This window comes from Poromitra crassiceps, assembly GCF_964638095.1.
Source record: "Poromitra crassiceps genome assembly, chromosome: 27".
NCBI classification, from domain to species: Eukaryota; Metazoa; Chordata; class Actinopteri; order Beryciformes; family Melamphaidae; genus Poromitra; species Poromitra crassiceps.
Window position 1 is genome coordinate 7,731,783 of NC_139650.1, and position 19,231 is coordinate 7,751,013.

A 19,231-nucleotide genomic window follows, 5' to 3' on the forward strand; every position below is an offset into this window, starting at 1 on the left:
GTACATTACATGGGGGGTGTGACTTGATAACATTCTCGCATAATCAGTTTATGTAACATTTCTATCCCATTTGGAGCCGGAAGTGTCTGACATTTTGACAAGTTCTGACATCATCAATACTGATCAATAAGTGTGATCCAGTCAGTGGAGTGTGTGTGTGTGTGTGTGTGTGTGTGTGTGTGTGTGTGTGTGTGTGTGTGTGTGTGTGTGTGTGTGTGTGTGTGTGTGTGTGTGGCATTCCCTCAGGCTGTTCTGTACTGTGCAACAGTAAATTGTTAGGTGTGTGGGTGTAGCTGATTGAGTCATGTGTAACAGCTGTGGTAAGTGGGACAGCAGTTCTGCCCGAGAGAGAGAGAGAAAATAGAGACTCCAGAGAGATAGAGAAATGGAGAGAGAGTGGCAACTGACACAACAGAGAGAGAGAGAGAGAGAGAGCTACAGTTACCAGAGAGAGAGAGAGACAGAGAATGCTCCAGTAATCTAACCTGTAGGCAGGGTGTGGCTGAGCGTTAGAGGTGTGTGTGTGTGTGTGTGTGTGTGTGTACTTGGTTTGGAAAGAGAGCGACTACTAAAACTACTAATCTACACTCAATCTAACAGTGCCAACGGGTAGATGTGGTTCAACAAGTAAGGTAAAAGTCTGGGTAGTGCAGTGGTAGATTCCCTGCCTATCAACACGAGGGTCGCAGGTTCGCACCCCCGTGTTACCTCCGGCTTGGTCGGGCGTCCATACAGGCACGTTTGGCTGTGCCTGAGGGTGGGAAGCTGTCCTGGTCGCTGCACTAGCGCCTCCTCTGGTCAGTCGGGGCACTTGGTCGGGGCGGAAGGGAACTGGTGGGAATAGCGTGACCCTCCCACGTGCTACGTACTACCGGTGAAGCTCCCCGCTGTCAGGTGAAAAGAAACGGCTGGCAACTGCGCATGTGTTGGAGGAAACATGGTGCTAGTCTCGGCTCTAGCCCAGATCGGCAGAGGGTGGAGCAGCGACCGGGGCAGCCAATAGAGCAGCATGACTGGACGGCGAGGACAGCGCTTCAAACTCTCCTTTGTCCCGGCTGCTATTCTGCTGATGAACAGCAGATGGCGCTTTATTTTTCTGCTTCTGCCCTTTTTGCACAGACTGCGCACTTATGCACTTTTGCCGTTGCTGCTACCTGTTGTACTTTCTAAAACCTCTCTGCCTCCATGGCCCTGTTTTTAGTTTTTTAGGTTTTAGTCTGTTTTTTTTTTTTTTTGCATTTGTATGTTTTGTATGTTGTGTGTGTTTCTTATTACCTGGCTGCAAACCAATTTCCCTGTAAGGGACAATAAAGTTACCTTTGACCTTTGACCTCTGAGGATCCTCTTTTTTTTAATAGTGTGTCGCCGTGGTAACAGCGGTGTTGTCACGTGTTTATTAACCGGTGGGGAAACTTCCACACTGTGCCAACTCCAGTAGTTAAATGTACGGTAATGAAACACACTGGATCAGTGTGCAGATTATTGGGATTATAGAGCTGCTGCCTGCTTCTATAGTCTGCTGTTAGCTTGTTATGTAACGTCCTGTTCCAGACTGGGTGTGCCGGCCACACTGATAAGAAGGGCATTGTGTTCCAGCGTGATTTACCTTCACGCTTACACACACACACACACACACACACACACACACACACACACACACTTTCGCTCGCCCGCTCTTCCGTGCACATTCACACACATTGTGCTCCCTCACTTACTCATGCTGTATGTGAATACCACCGCCCCCCCATCAGTAAGTAGTATCGTTGTTGTCTTGTTGCTGTGTCTCCATAGCAACGGGTCAACAGATCAGCAGGTTATGTGCAGCAGTAGCAGCAGCAGTGGCTGGCTGCCTGTTTTTACACACTGTTTGTCTGACATGGATCCAGGCTGAATCAAATAGGATTGAACCCAGGGGCTTTCACCACACATACATAACAGAGAGAGAGAGGAGATACTCCACGTGACAGACAGTGTGGTGTTTACACAGAGGGCAGGAGACTCAAACCTGTCATGTACATGATCTAAGACAGGCCTATTCAACTGGCGGCCTGCGGGCCGGATACGGCCCGTTTGAATTTTGATCCGGCCCGCCAGAGTTTGATTATAAAAAAAAAAAAAAAAAAAAAAAATGGGTGGGGGACAAAGATCTATGACTGGCTTTTTTATTTCATTTTTCCTTGTTTGTTACATTACAGTGTTTGATTTTCATCATAATCTGGTTTTCCATAATAATAATAATACGTTCAGTGTTTATGCCTGTGTTGCTGTCTGTTGTAGTGTAAAACGACTAAAGGGAGAGCAGGTGGTTACATGAAAGTGAGTGAGAAAAGGAGAAGATACTGAATAATGACATCACAACAGTATAATCCTAATGTTAATTTAAAATTAAATATTCTTCTAAATATGGATAAAAGTCCAAAAAACATCAAATTTTCTTCCACGCTGCCCGAGATTCCATTCCTTACAGCACCCCCTATTTAATAACAGTTCCAGCACGGCTGCGAAAATGTGGTGGCGGGTTGTGTCAAGTGTACATATAATGGCTTGGGGAACAGTCCGGCCCCTGGTCCCTTAGGTTTCTGACAATGTGGCCCCCTGAACAATTTAGTTGAATAGCCCTGCTAAGAACTAGACATTTCTAGCGTGGAGACTCTGGACATGGAGGAGGAGGGGAGGGTGATCATCTTTCCCACTTCCTCCAGCTCTGTCTGGCATCCTGCAGCCCGCTGTGCGTGTCCTGGTCAGGTGGTGCTTCAGGTGCTTCAGAGGCCCCTGGGCCCCTTACTATGTACTGTATATGACGACATCCCCAGGCTTTAATTATGTCTCATAAATTGTTACAACACATTTTTGGCTTGATACTATTTGTTACACAGACTTGGCGAAAGATTTTACTCGAGAATTGATGAAAAAAAGAAGTCAGAAATCCCTCCGAAATAGCACATTAAGACAGCGAGACCTTGAGGAACAGCATAGAAAAATTAATGCTATGATTTGGTATACATGTAATAACTTCTGACATTTGAGATTTCTCTAAGAATTGCATTCTTCTGCAATTGGATAGTGAGCATCACACCCAATTTATGCAATTCCAATACTGTTTAGCGATGAACAGTTATGCATAAATGTTCAGAATAGGTGTAAATAACACATTTATACTGTGGTCTCACTGGTCTGTGGAGTTGGTGGAACAACAGATCATTTAACAGATGAACCGAACATCGCTCTACAATGAGCCACTCTGCTGGGACCTGAACCAGCCTCTGAAAACCTGTAGGGGTGCTTGTTTCACCCACAGGGCCCAGGTGGGCGGGGTTAAACAACATGTAGGGGTGTTTGTTTCAGCATGTCACAGGGCCCAGGTGGGCGGGGTTAAACCTGTAGGGGTGCTTGTTTCACCCACAGGGCCCAGGTGGGCGGGGTTAAACAACATGTAGGGGTGTTTGTTTCAGCATGTCACAGGGCCCAGGTGGGCGGGGTTAAACCTGTAGGGGTGCTTGTTTCACCCACAGGGCCCAGGTGGGCGGGGTTAAACAACATGTAGGGGTGTTTGTTTCAGCATGTCACAGGGCCCAGGTGGGCGGGGTTAAACCTGTAGGGGTGCTTGTTTCACCCACAGGGCCCAGGTGGGCGGGGTTAAACAACATGTAGGGGTGTTTGTTTCAGCATGTCACAGGGCCCAGGTGGGCGGGGTTAAACCTGTAGGGGTGCTTGTTTCACCCACAGGGCCCAGGTGGGCGGGGTTAAACAACATGTAGGGGTGTTTGTTTCAGCATGTCACAGGGCCCAGGTGGGCGGGGTTAAACCTGTAGGGGTGCTTGTTTCACCCACAGGGCCCAGGTGGGCGGGGTTTGGCTCATTCAGGACTCTCCCATTGGCCCCATTGTGTCAAACAAGGCCAATCAATCCAACCCAGGAAGGATCTGAGTGATAGTTTTTGGCCCATGCACAACCTAAGTGTGTGTGTGTGTGTGTGTGTGTGTGGGGCCCTAACCCCCTAACCTGTCCTGTGGTTGTGTATTTATGGCTGTGTTCTTTGGCCCAGAGCCAGAACATTACAGCAGTCTTCATTCTCACTGTCACATACTCTGGTACAGCGGTGTGTGTGTGTGTGTGTGTGTGTGTGTGTGAGAGTGTGTGTGAGAGAGTGTGTGTGTGTGTGTGTGAGAGAACCCCCCCCCCCCCCCTCCCTCCTGTGGACAGATGATGATGTCTGTGCACAGTTTGACACTAGAAGCCTGTGAAACTGGAAGGTTTCTCTGAACATCATATTTTTAAGGGCGGTCCTACGAGCATGACTTGTGACATCCTTCCTTATTATTATATAAAAGGGAATAAGCGGGTTCTGCGATTTTGGTCATGTTTTTGGTTGCACTCGGGCAACTGTGATGTCACAATGTCTATGACATCATCAGTGATGTCATTCAAGCAATTGTGATGTCATTATGTCTGACATCATCAGTGATGCCACTTGGGCACTCGATGATGTCATCAGTGCTGGCAAGTGGCAATCTGCGATTTTGGTCCACGATCTCGAGCAATTGCGATGTCACTGATAATGTTGAGCAGTTGTGATGTCATCAGTGAGCGATGTCATCAGTGATGCGAAGTTGGGCAATTGACCTATCGCTAAGCCACGCCCCGAACGCAGACGAGCCAATCACAGCGCGTGCAGCTCTACAATACACTCGGACATTCTCAGCTTAGAGTTCCATAGAGAAGCACTAGAAAACGCGAGTTTATTCTGATTTTATGGGGTTTTATACATTTATAAGTTGAAAAAATGGTCAAACGATGTGCATGGGGGTAAATGCAACATTACGAGGTATCCTGGGAGGCCAGGCAATTGATAATATTAATCTAGTAAACGTAGATCCACTCACATCCACAATGCTACTGTTTTGGAGTTAAATCTGCAATCGTGGTGACAGCGAGATGAGTCTTCTCCGTCATTTGGCTTCCATGATCCAAAGGTTATCATGAAATCATCATGGTATTCAGAAAGTCGGCAAAAGAAAATGCTGAATTATGCGAGTTTCGTTATGCGCGTAGTGGAGTTGGTGAAGAGATAGAGAGGAGAGGCTGGGCAGCGAGACTAGTGAAGAGGAGGCACATTGATTGATGTGATTATAACATCGCCAGACACCAGTCAAACCCTAAAACGAGGGAATTAATCTCATTCTCCAAATAAATGTGAGGTAGTCTAAAGAGAAAAGATCCAGGAGGAAAACATGATGTTAAAAGCTGTAAACTATGCCTCTGCTGATCTGCTACACCACCACCCATGCGTGCGTTGGTGGTGTTAATCAATTTGAGATTAAATGCATATTCAAAGACTTTTTCAAAGATATTTTAATGAGAGGGAGATGTCATTAAGGATTATAACAAGATAATGTAACTTTTTGCATGTGGGGAAAAGACATATCAGACAAATGATTGATCAAAGTAGAGTATTTTATATCCATCTTAAAATACGACTTTAGGGGGATTTTTAATTGATTTAGACTAACATTTACACTATTATTATGCTCTCTGTGTGTGTGTGTGTGTGTGTGTGTGTGTTTGATTAAGTCACATGAGGAGGATGGAGGGATTTAGAGAAAGAAAGAGATCAGACTGTAAGCAGCAGGAAACAATGCAACAGAGTATTAGATCCCTTAAAACCCTGTGTGACACACACACACACACACACACACACACACACACACACACACACACACACACACACACACACACACACACACACACACACACACACACTCTTACACACACACACCTGACTGTTGACTCTTCTTTCTTAATATTTTTAGCTCAACCGGTACGCAAATGTCTCTGAGTGAGTGTGACTGAGTGAGTGAGTGAGTGAGTGAGTGCCTGATTCAATATTCAATCAAGATTCAAGATCTTTATTGTCACTCTCTTGTACAAGTATAAACGTGTGGAGTTCTTATGCTGTGGGCTGCGTTACAGATAAGGTGCAGGAGGTAAATAGTGCAGAATCACAGCAAACAACAAATAGAGAATAAGGCAACAGTTAAATAGGGCAACAATGTAAACAGTGTATGTGAAGGGCAGTTAAGGCAGCAGTTATAAATAGGAGAGGTAATAAAGTAGAAGTGATAAAGTATTAAATGGAATAAGATGAAAGTGTTCAGTGTCCAGTCCACGAGTGACTGAGTTGAGTGAGTTGAGTGTGTCTGACCATCGTCTCCTCTGCCCGTGTGCAGTCTGTCCACCAAGCCACCTGTTTGAAGCACTGGGCTTTAGGGCTGCATCAGTGAGCGCTGGAGTGCGGAGCTCTCTCACGTTAAACAGCATGCTGGCTCTTTGTCCCGCCCCATCTTCATCCTCATTGGTTGGTAGCACTCGGTGACATTGACGAGTGGTGCGCTTCAGAAAAGTTTGAAATAGTTTCAACTGGAGAACATGGTTCAGCGCTCGTGGCTGAAAGTGCTACTTTCCCACTATGGTTTCCTCTACACTCTCTCCCTCTCTCTCTCTCTCTGTCTCTCTCTCTCTCTCTTCCACCCCCCACCCCTGCGTCGTCCTTGAGTTGAACAATAGGCTACCATGGCGATAGCCTCGTTACTCACAAAACTGTGTCGGGGGCACACACACACACACACACACACACACACACACACATGCCGGTAAATACCGAAACAGACCCAACACACACTTAAAGCAGTACTGTGCAGTCTCAGACTCATGAAAACACAACAGTTTGGGTGCACACATGCGCACACACACACACACACACACACACACACACACACACACACGCATGCGTGTGTGTGTGTGTGTGGGTGGGTGAGCGAGAGAGAGAAGGGTAAAGGTCACTGACTGGCTGCTCACTGACAGGATGTTTGCTGGAGAGATGGCTGATAGGCACACACACACACACACACACACACACACACACACACACACACACACACACACACACACACACACACACACACACAGACAGGTGTGGCAGAGTGACCTTAGAAAGAAAGGAGGGAAGAAGGGTGGGAACTTGAAGGATGGATGAAGGAGAGAGAGAGAGAGAGAGAGAGAGAGAGAGGTGGAGACAGGAAAAGAGGTGGGCAGAAGTAAGAGAGGTGGAAAGCATGGTGGAGCTAGCATGTGAAATGCTGGGAGGGAGAGAGAGAGATAAAGGTTTAGAGAGAGAGGAGGAGGAGAAGAAAAGGAGTGAAAGAGATGAATGGATGGAGAAAAATGAGACAAAGAAAGACAAATGAGTGTTGGCAACAGAGAGAGAGCAGGAATGTCGTAAACAGGCTGTCGCAACCGCTTTCTGTGTGTGTGTGTGTGTGTGTGTGTGTGTGTGTGTCCTCAGTCTTCCCGGTGTTCTGCACCCTTGGGTGACACAGCTGAATTCCAGGGCTATATATCAGCCTGCGTGGTGTGTCAGGAACATGAATAGTGATGGTGACATCAGCTCCATGTTATTCTGCTGTTGGGAACATGAATAGTAGGGGTGGGGGGAAAAATCGATACACCATAGTATCGCGATATTTTGCCTGACGATATTGTATCGATATTTGGACGCCAAGTATCGATATTGCAAAAAAAAAAAAATCTGGTGCAATCCGCGCCTTCAGTGGCGTATTGAGTCCGGAGAAGCTTAAAGGAACACTCCGCCCATTTTCAACCAGCTTTGTATCATTAGAACATCAGTAGTATATCAGAAAACTGTAAACATTTTTGAAGTCTGTCATTTAATTTGACAGTTATTGAGTGTTAAAGTGTGGACCAGTGACATCACTGGTCCACACTAACTCAAATTAATAACTCATTAACTCAAATCAACTCTCAATAACTGTCAAACTAGATGAATGATGAATAGTTTGACAGTTATTGAGAGTTGATTTGAGTTAATGAGTTATTAATTTGAGTTAGTGTGGACCAGTGATGTCACTGGTCCACACTTTAACACTCAATAACTGTCAAATTAAATGACAGACTTCAAAACCGTTTACAGTTTTCTGATATACTACTGATGTTCTAATGATACAAAGCTGGTTGAAAATGGGCGGAGTGTTCCTTTAATAATGTAGCCTACGTGTGGGGCAAAAACAAAACAAAACAAAAAACACTGCATGTTTTACTTCTGGTGAGGTCAAGGAAAAGGTAGGAAAACGAGTTAGGAGTGACAATATATCGAAATATCGCAATATTCAATATATCGCAATATTCAATATATCGCAATATCGGCGATATCGCAATACTATCGTATCGTGATTCAAGTATCGTTTTAGTATCGTATCGTGGGCATCTGGTGATTCCCACCCCTAATGAATAGTAATGTAAAATGGACTGCCTTTATCCAAACAATACAACATGCCTCCATTCACCCATTCACACACACATTCATACGATTTGTCTGGCAATATATCGAATATCGTATTGCACGAATGCCAAGTATCGTGATATTTTATGATATAAAATATCGAAATAACGAAGGTTATGCCAAACCCCACATAGGTTACGCTAAAACCACCACCGCAAAGCATCCTACCTGTAGTTGGCCAGTCGGCAGGAAAGTATCGCGGGACTTGACGAGACTTGGTGACCGAGATCACGTTTGAGGCAATTTGATCCCTGGGAGACTCCAGGAAACAGCCTTTGGCGAAATATCACTCTGGTGGTTCTTGAGGGATCAGATTATGACGATATGTGGCGAAAACGGGAATAAAAATAGCTATTTAGATGCAGGAAAGACAGGCTCACACATGGCCCCAAATCAGCTCCATTTTACAACTGACTTGGACGCTATTGATCTCAAAACAACGCTAGGACGGCCAGAAACGCCGCGGACATCGCTGGGTGAGTGGCCAAATCATAATTATTGCCAGGAGATGGGTCCAGGTTAAAAAAAAACGAAATTCTCCTTTAAGTATCTTGCCGAAGGACACTTCGACATGCGGACTGGAGGAGCCGGGGATCGAACCACCGACCTCTTTTATCCAAACGGGAGTGATTGGTGGACGACCCGCTGTACTTCCTGAGCTACAGCCGTCCCAGAGAGATCCATGTTATTCTTTTGTAGTAATTAATCACTCATAACGAGACTCTTGAGCGTCACCGTTTATCAAGCTCTCCATCCAAAGTCACTTGTTGTTTAGGTTTAACAGCCAATGGCATCGCGAGAAAGATTAGTGTCCGAAATCAACTGAATTCTGCACAGTCAAACATTGTCACTGAACTAACTCAACTGTCAACTGCGAGAGTGCCCTCTAGGGGTTGAAACCCACTTTTCACTCAACTTTGATTGGTCACATGTTCTGTCACATATCCTGTTGCCATCTAGGCCTATTCTGAATCAATATTCTGTGCATTGGAGTATGGCTGGCCTGGGAGATGCAGTATGGACCAAAAACCATTATGTTGGTGATACACGGTGCGCTAAATGTTCAGTTGTAAGTCAAAGCCAGATGTGGGATGTCACAAGAGCTTTTATTAAAACAAGACTGATCAAAATAACATGCAAAGACAGGGTTCCCTCCCCTGACTGACCCCAACACACACACACACGCACACGCACACACGCACGCACACACACACACACGTGCACACGCACACACACACACACACACACACACACACACACACACATAGAGAGAAAGAATCACTGGAATGTTATGTCTGTTCTCTCTGCATAGGGTGTGCTGTGGCCAGTTATTGGCTAATGTTTCATCGTGTGTGTGTGTGTGTGTGTGTGTGTGTGTGTGTGTGTGTTTGAGACGTCAGTCAGGGGAGGAAACCCTGTCTTTGCGTGTGTGTGTGTGTGTGTGTGAGGCACCAGCTGGTACAGTGAGGTCAGGCTGTGTGTGTGCTGCGTTACCCAGCAGCACTCTGTTCTGCTCTGCTAATAAAAACACACACACATTTGAGCAGGGAGGTGAACAGGTCTGTTCCTGAGTCAGCAGAAACCAGCGGAGAGCCTGACAACAAGAGCAGGAACTCTTGAGCAAGGCACTTCACTGCCTGCTGCTGGGTTCAGACTGCATGGGTTGAGCCAGGCTGCTGGGTTCAGACTGCATGGCTCATGGGTTGAGCCAGGCTGCTGGGTTCAGACTGCATGGCTCATGGGGTGAGCCAGAGCCGTATAATAGAAGAGTTCCGACATCTCCATTCACTCCAATGGACCAGTTTTTTTTCCAGGAAGTAGAAAGTGGAACTCTTTAGTAAAAAAAGCAGCACTGTCGAGTTGCATCCAAATAGACAGTGTTGTACTTTGAAAGGGTTTTTCATCCCTTGAAATGAATCAAATTGTACATTATCGGCTTTATTTTAGCATGCAAAAGTAGCGCGAGACCCATTCCTGGCTGTTCATTGGCTAATGATTCTTGCATTTTGGTCCTCCGCTGACGCCACTCTCTTACTAGAGGACACTAGGTTGAGCCAGGCCAGGTGTGCTGCTCCCTCCGTTTTGCATCCCTGCTTGAGATATCTTGGGATGCCAAACAGGAAACTCAACCCTGATGTCAAAATCAAAGCAGACGGTCAAATCTGATCTCCAGTCTGCCCCGCGCTCTCTCTCTCTCTCTCTCTCACTCTCTATGTCTCTCTCTCTGTCTCTTTCTTTCTCTCTCTCTTTGATCGTCTGTATTAACTCAAAGCAAAGGAGTATTATTTTTTTTACTCTTATCTTGCTTTACTCCCTCTTCTGTACCATTTATTTTGTGCTGTTTTTAAGTCCGGCTCTCTGCGTGCATTGGTGCATCGTTCAAAATGTACCGCGGCCGCCCCACGGCCCCACGGCCGCCCCCACGGCCGCCCCACGAGTTGCCTCACGCAAATAAGGAGGTCCGTGGTTGGTCAATTCATATGTCTGTCACACATTTTGTTTTAGTCTCAGGGGGCGGTCCTTAACCACTTGTCAACAGTTGTGCCCCAGGCGCAGATATATATATCTACGGCTGACTACTGCGAGACTAAGCTGAATCTGACCTGGGGTCTGCTCTCTCTCCGTCCTGCAGACTCTAAAGCCATCGTGGACGGGAACCTGAAGCTGATCCTGGGTCTGGTCTGGACTCTGATCCTGCACTACTCCATCTCCATGCCGATGTGGGAGGACGAGGACGAAGACGAGGTGCCGTCCTGCAGTGAAAACGCACACAGTAGATATGAGCTGACACAGTGAAAACACACACAGTAGATATGAGTAGGGGGGGGGGCGATATGGCAAAAATATCATATCACTAAAACTAAATCAAAATGAACACTGCCTCCGCAAAGAGCTAGCATCACATGGTACCAATGGATGGATTAGGTCATCTAGTTTCATATGATACCAGATACCTCAGTCTGCCTTTACAACTCAGCCCGCTACAATATACACACGCATGCATGCACGCACGCACACACACACACACACACACACACACACACACACACACACACACACACACACACACACACACACACACACACACACACACACACACACACACACACACATACTGTATATACAGCCATTTAATTTGTATCACTCTGAAATCTGGACATTAATGGGAGAAATTACCAATCGGGAGCACAGCGGAAGAAAGGGTTAAAAATAGAAAGGGTTAAAAATAGAAAGGGTTAAAAATAAAAAGGGTTAAAAATAGAAAGGGTTAAAAATAGAAAGGGTTAACAATAGAAAGGGTTAAAAATAGAAAGGGTTAACAATAGAAAGGGTTAAAAATAGAAAGGGTTAACAATAGGGAGACCACCATGAAAAGTGGGGAATGTTGGCAGGTATTGTGTGAGTTGTGAGCGAATGCAGCGAGCTGATTGTGTATGTGTGTGTGTGTGTGTGTGTGTGTGTGTGTGTGTGTGTGTGTGTTGTGTTCAGGCAGAGAAGAAGACACCTAAGCAGCGTCTGCTGGGCTGGATCCAAAACAAAGTCCCCGACCTGCCCATCAACAACTTCAGCCAGGACTGGAGGGACGGGAAGGCACTGGGTGCACTGGTGGACAGCTGTGCCCCAGGTGAGGGGGCGGGGCTCTGGGAGCACTGGTGGACAGCTGTGCCCCAGGTGAGGGGGCGGGGCTCTGGGAGCACTGGTGGACAGCTGTGCCCCAGGTGAGGGGGGGGGGGAGCTCTGGGTGATTTTCATCTGACACGGGTAGAAAAAAAGGCAAATTTTTCTACCTGTTGTAATACTCATTCCAACCAAGAGTGCACCACTACCCCATGTTGTAAACAACCAAGACTTAGAAAAATTAGCAAGACCTCACCAAAAAAACTTCAACTTCAACAAAATCACAGATTTTCACAGATGAAAAAAAAGAGATGAAATAAGGAACTTAGATTATCCTGACGCAGCCTTTTTTCCCCTCACTTGCCTCTCAGGGCCTCTCATGTAAGTCAGAGATGCACGATACAAAGCTAACATGGTGACCTCAGTGGTCCCACGCACAGCTTCAAGAAATGCAGACCATGCTGTCATATACGTTCTTCTTTAGCGCCATTTATACGGGCCATCTCCACGCCAGCCAAGTCCACCGCTGAAGATGCCCACTGATCGAAAGACAGAGTATGAGGAGCTTTCCATCTCTGAGCTACCATTTTTTGCGGCGGTAAGGCCCAACAACAGCCAACAACACCGACGTCTCAAGGATCAATTCAGCCCAGTCAAATCATTCAACAACAAAACAACAGGAGAACAAGGAACAGCGACTCCCAGCACTGCAATCGATATGACGGTGTTGTTGTGTCTGTTGCTGTCTGTAGGTCTGTGTCCAGACTGGGAGACGTGTGACAGTGTTGTTGACGGTGTTGTTGCGTCTGTTGCTGTCTGTAGGTCTGTGTCCGGACTGAGAGACGTGTGACAGTGTTGTTGACGGTGTTGTTGTGTCTGTTGCTGTCTGTAGGTCTGTGTCCAGACTGGGAGACGTGTGACAGTGTTGTTGACGGTGTTGTTTTTGTCTGTTGCTGTCTGTAGGCCTGTGTCCAGACTGGGAGACGTGTGACAGTGTTGTTGATGGTGTTGTTACGTCTGTTGCTGTCTGTAGGTCTGTGTCCAGACTGGGAGACGTGTGACAGTGTTGTTGACGGTGTTGTTACGTATGTTGCTGTCTGTAGGTCTTTGTCCGGACTAGGGATGTTCATCAATTATCGAAAATCGATAATCGATCGTTAAGGATTGGAATCGATCCTGTGGCATTTGGATCGATTTTTTAATTATTAACACGTTAAGTGCCATAGCCGAGATAATTCGTCTTACATAATCCAACGCTTGAGTGCCAGAGCCGAGTTTACTCGTCTTACATAAACATTTTTTTTTTTTGACGGTGGGACATCAATCAACAACTTTTACATCTTCGAGATCACTATTGGAGCAAGAGAATGTGTATAATCTATTTTACCGACCCACTAAGTGTTGACAGTGCTCCCCCAGACGACCGAAATCAAAGAAAAAACTGCCGCGGGGAGCAAGCCATTCAAGGAAATGGCGAGGCGATTTTACAGTAATCCATTCCACACTTGTCTTCTTGCCCGAGAGCGGCCGCGCAGGCAGCCGCACACAGAGAGCGGAGAGCGATTTGCAAAATAGATTATAGGTGAAACACACTTTGAAACACCTCAGAAAGGCCAGAATCAACATCTGCCCATCGCCCACGCATTCCCCGGCCCATCTTGACTCGCACAAGGAGCGTCCGCACGCAGGCAAGCAGGCAGGCAGGCACGCAGACAGGCAGGCAGGCAGCAGCAACGCGCTTCTGACACGCCCGCTGTAAAGCCAGGAGGAAGGAGGAGAAGACACACGGAGGGAGGAGTTTGAATGAGAGGGGTGTTTCCTGTTGTTATGGAGGAAATTACTGTTCAAAACTATTGTTTAGAATGTCTGACGGTCTTACTGATGCCAAAAATGAATGGTTAAAGTGACTGTTTCACAAAAAGCCATTTATCTCTGAATAAATTTCCAGACGCTGAAACCATGCTGTACTCAACGGCTAATATCTACATAACTACTAACTCTGCAAACTAACTCTTTTAGACAGAGAAAGCACACATTCTATTAGTTATTTTTAGATGATTGGTGTTCATGAATTCTTAACAGAAAATAATCCTCGGCTGTTGTAAAATGAGCCAGAATCGTCAAAAACACCCCTGGCACAACTTACCTACAGGATTGAAAACATGGCTGGCACTCAATGTGTTAAAAAAAAAAATATTTTTTTTTTTTTTTTTTTTTTTTTGACTAGGTTTGGGTGGAATTCGTTCCTCCTCGCCCCACTCCATTGCACAGCCGACTAACGTGAGGTGAAGCTTCATATAGTCTCTAGTTTTCTGGCTGGGCACGGGCCTTTGTGCCAACAAAACTGTTTTAAACATGGGAAATTCACACCGGCATGCGCCGGGGACAGCAGTGTTGGAGAGGAGACACATTGAAATAAAGAGTTCATTGAGGAGAACACGTTGTCTTTCGTATTTTCTGCCATAGGCATTCATTTTGTAAAAAAAAAAAAAATTGAAAAAAAATTGAAAAAATTGAAAATTTTCTAAGTATTAATAAAATCGATGATCGATAATTGATCGTTAATATTCACCGATTATCGATTTTGGAAAATTTTCAAAATGAACATCCCTAGTCCGGACTGAGAGACGTGTGACAGTGTTGTTGACGGTGTTGTTACGTCTGTTGCTGTCTGTAGGTTTGTGTCCGGACTGAGAGACGCGTGACAGTGTTGTTGACGGTGTTGTTGTGTCTGTTGCTGTCTGTAGGTCTGTGTCCGGACTGGGAGACGTGGGACAGTTGTTGACGGTGTTGTTCTGTCTGTTGCTGTCTGTAGGTCTGTGTCCAGACTGGGAGACGTGTGACAGTGTTGTTGACGGTGTTGTTGTGTCTGTTGCTGTCTGTAGGTCTGTGTCCGGACTGGGAGACATGGGACAGTTGTTGACGGTGTTGTTGTGTCTGTTGCTGTCTGTAGGTCTGTGTCCGGACTGGGAGACGTGGGACACGGTGAAGCCAGTAGACAACGCCACTGAGGCCATGCAGCTGGCAGATGACTGGCTGGGGATCCCACAGGTCTGTAACCCCGCCCTCTGAACCACACACACACTAAACCATGCTACTGACATGACTGTCTGCTATTGGCTGGTCTTTAGTACCAGCCAGGTGATGATGATCACCACGCGTCTAGTTTTCCCTCTTCTCTGAGGATGACAGGAGATCATAGATGCAGATGAGCAGTCTGTAATGACCTACCTGTCTGTGTCTGTCTGTCTGTAATGACCTACCTGTCTGTGTCTGTCTGTCTGTCTGTCTGTCAGGTGATCGCTCCAGAGGAGATCATAGATGCAAATGCAGACGAGCAGTCTGTCATGACCTACCTGTCTCAGTTCCCTAAAGCCAAGCTGAAACCAGGAGCTCCCCTCAAACCCAAACTCAACCCCAAGAAGGCCCGCGCATACGGAGCAGGTACACGCACGCACACGCGCACGCACGCACACACACACACACACACACACACACACACACACACACACACACACACACGCGCACGCACACACACACACACACACACACACACACACACACCAATCCAGGAGCTTGATAACAAGTATATCATGAAAACAAAACATTGATGAAAACCTCTTTCTCTCTGTCTCACTCTCTGTCCCTCTCTCTCTCTCTCTCTCTCTCTCTCTCTCTCTCTTTGTCTCTCTCTACCCCCTCTCTCTCTTTGTCTCTCTCTACCCCCTCTCTCTCTGTCTTTCTCTCTCTCTGTCTCTCTCTGTCTGTCTGTCTGTCTGTCTGTCTGTCTGTCTGTCTCTCTCTGTAGGTATCGAGCCCTCTGGGAACAGAGTGTTGCGTCCTGCTGTCTTCACAGTGGACACATTCAGTGCAGGTGTGGGTCAGGTGACCATCTACGTGGAGCAACCAGACGGCACCAGAGAGGAGGTATGCAGCCCCTCCTCGAAAAAGAATACTCAGGGGTCTCATTTATCAATATGTGCCTAGAATCCCTAATAAAACTATAACTACTCCAGTGAATGTCTACGCGATCCAATCTGTGTTTCACAATGTAGTGCAAAGGTATTCCACGCAAAAGTTGTCATGTAAAAAATAAGTACCGTAAATTCCGGACTATAAGACGCACCGGTGTATAAGCCGCGGGACCAAAATTGACTATTTTTTTCTTCTATAAGCCGCACCGGACTATAAGCCGCGGGTGTTTTGATGTTTAATTACCATATGAAAGGGTTCGTGCACAGAGAGGAATGTCGGGAAAGAGATTGCTGTTTGGGGAAGCTCCCATTTATTAACATTTCAACAAAACAAAACAAAAGTCAGGTCACTAATCCCCAGACAAAATCACACAACAATAGGCTACCGTATATGTGCAGCAAACCTGTAACCAGAGAAGTCAAGTCACTAATCCTCGTCTTCCTCTTCTTCCTGCGTACTGAAACCACCAAAGTCCTCATCTTCAGTGTCGGAAACGAACAGGTTCAGGGTGGCTTCGTCAACCACTCTCCTCTCTCCTTCAGGTGCCATGGCACGAGTCCGATACCTCACGAGTCCGACACCTCACGAGTCCGAAAAAAGAGGCTAACTTCCCCCAGACCCTAACCCAAAACCTAACCTCTCCCACCCCCACGCCTAAACCTAACATCCCCCAGACCCTAACCCAAAACCTAACCTCTCCCACCCCCACGCCTAAACCTAACCTCCCCCAGACCCTAACCCAAAACCATGAGGTGTCGGACTCGTGAGGTATCGGACTCGTGAGGTATCGGACTAGGGGGCAGTCCCCGTGGCGTCATCCTCTTCATCCCGCAGCAGTCCAGCGTTTTGGAACCCGTTGGTAATTGTGGATGTTTTCACACTCCTATAATATTCCGTGATCTTCCTTTGTGTGAATTCGCCGAAGTTTGTGATTTTCTCCTGATAGTCGGGAGGGAGTTGTTCAGTAGTTCTCCCCCGGACGGACAGTCCCTTTTGCCCAGGTTACGCGCGGCTGCTCTGTTTGATCGGCGGCTGCTCTCTTTTAATGCGAGATTGACTGCTTTCAACTTGAAAGCTGCCTCGTGTGAATTTCTGCGTACCTTCCCCATGGTAAGTGAGAGTGTTGCTTCTACTGCTCGTCTTGTTGTGAATATTCCTTGATCTTCCTTTGTGTGAATTCGCCGAAGTTTGTGATTTTCTCCTGGTAGTCGGGGGAGGGAGTTGTTGCCCGAGTGGCCGTTTGCTTACCGTAATTACCATATGTAAGTGGTCACGCACAGAGGGGATTGTCGGGAAGAGATGGCTGTTTGAGGAAGCTCCCATTTACCGTATTACAACATTTCAACAAAACAACATAACACAACACCACCGTTGTTTATTTTTACAGTGCACACAGTGTCCGCGGTGTGGTGAAAAGAGGGCAAGAGAGGAAATTAAAACAGAAGTGGATTTATAGTTAGAAAGAGTGCTAAAAAAGAGAGATTTTTTTTTTTTTTTTTTTTTTTTCTGAAAAAATCCATAGATAAGACGCACCGTTATATAAGCCGCAGGGGCCAAAAAACGGGAAAAAAGCCGCGGCTTATAGTCCGGAATTTACGGTAAATAAAAAAATTAAGAAATAAAAAATACACAATGGTTAAGTAAAGTAACTAAGTAAACAAGACAACCTAGGCCAATAATTTAAGTGAATTCTGGACCTTGCTTAAGCACATTTTTGGAGACAAGTACCCACACCTGCTGCAGGCAATTACCCCGTTATCAATCACAGTCCAGCTGGGAGGGACATGTGGATCCGCCCCAATCCAACCATAAATAGTCAATGCCAAATACCACAGTTAAGCCCCAAATGCACAGAAAGCATTAATTGACGTGCGTCAATTGATGCCCCTATAGTGCACTGCAAGCATCAGATACCAAATAGCAACAGTACAGAACCAGCAGTATTTTGGGAAAAGGTCGCTATTTATATGTAGCCAGGGACAAGTTTGTATGCTTTACAGGTACCCTTCCCCCCCGTACTTATATTTGTAAATCCATAGCCTGAACTAATGTAGCAGAACTAAAGTTACTCCCGCGTTTGCCTGAGGCGCATGTGGTCTAGTTTTACTATCGGGAATATGGCAAATAGGTGAATCTCCCAAAAATGTTGGCGTATCCCTTTAAACTGGGTTTACAAATGTGTGTGTGAAAAGGTGCTAAGTTAGCCTGGGGCAATCTTAGCCCCGGGCTAAGAGCATGCAGTGTGAAAAGCCCTACTGATAGGTTAGTCGTTCTTTTAGTTCATCCTTAGTAGGGATCCTACGCATAGTTTGATAAATGAGACCCCCAGATCTGTTCTGTGTCTGAATAGCTGTCATATCATTGATTTATTATCTAGTTGTGTGTTTGTTGCTCAGGTGAAGGCGGTGCCTAACGAGGGTAAGAAGACGTACAGCGTCAGCTACGTCCCCGAGGTTGTGGGACCTCACAAGGTGAGAGCCTCAACCCTTAGAGTTCTTCCAGGTGATGTCAGCTTGTTAGCTAGCTAACCATATTATCATGTCAGCTAACCATCACTTGTCTTGTTGTACCACATCTGATTAGCACACAAGCTAACGTATCTAGTAGCAGCTAGCGTTAGCATGTTCACATTGTTCACAGTGTGTTTGCTGGTTAGTTAGCTGGCTAACAGTTTGTTCAGGAGCTACATGTATCACGTGACCTGTAGTGTTTTTGACCCTCTGTTGACGCAACTCAATGGCTCTCTGACTCTGGCTGACTTGTTGTTTCCTAGGTGACGGTGCTGTTTGCTGGCCAGCAGATTCCCAAGAGTCCGTTTGAGGTCAACGTGGACAAGGCGCTGGGCGACGCCTCCAAGGTCACAGCCAAAGGCCCGGGCATCGAGCCTGTGGGGAACATCGCCAACAAGCCCACTTACTTTGACATCTACACTGCAGGTGTGTGGACTCCACAGCCAGTGGAGGGAGGATTAGAGTGATCCTCTGTCTCCTGGCCTGTGTGAATAAAGTTTCTGTCACCTGGCCTGTGTGAATAAAGTTTCTGTCACCTGGCCTGTGTGAATAAAGTTTCCCCTCTGTCACCTGGCCTGTGTGGATACATTTTCCCCTCTGTCACCTGGCCTGTGTGAATAAAGTTTCCCCTCTGTCACCTGGCCTGTGTGAATAAAGTTTCCCCTCTGTCACCTGGCCTGTGTGAATAAAGTTTCCCCTCTGTCACCTGGCCTGTGTGAATAAAGTTTCCCCTCTGTCACCTGGTCTGTGTGAATAAAGTTTCCCCTCTGTC

At 46.4% G+C, this 19,231-nt stretch overlaps 1 protein-coding gene across 1 annotated transcript in view; it reads left to right on the forward strand.

Annotated features, from left to right (window-relative positions):
- flnba (filamin B a) overlaps positions 1-19,231 on the forward strand; it is a 108,304-nt gene that overhangs the window by 30,325 nt on the left and 58,748 nt on the right. Inside the window, exons 2-8 of the mRNA XM_083661785.1 lie at positions 10,989-11,101; positions 11,846-11,981; positions 14,928-15,025; positions 15,271-15,418; positions 15,783-15,901; positions 18,346-18,420; positions 18,723-18,885. Of these exons, the coding sequence (XP_083517911.1) occupies positions 10,989-11,101; positions 11,846-11,981; positions 14,928-15,025; positions 15,271-15,418; positions 15,783-15,901; positions 18,346-18,420; positions 18,723-18,885 (852 nt within the window). The remainder of the gene's footprint in view (positions 1-10,988; positions 11,102-11,845; positions 11,982-14,927; positions 15,026-15,270; positions 15,419-15,782; positions 15,902-18,345; positions 18,421-18,722; positions 18,886-19,231) is intronic.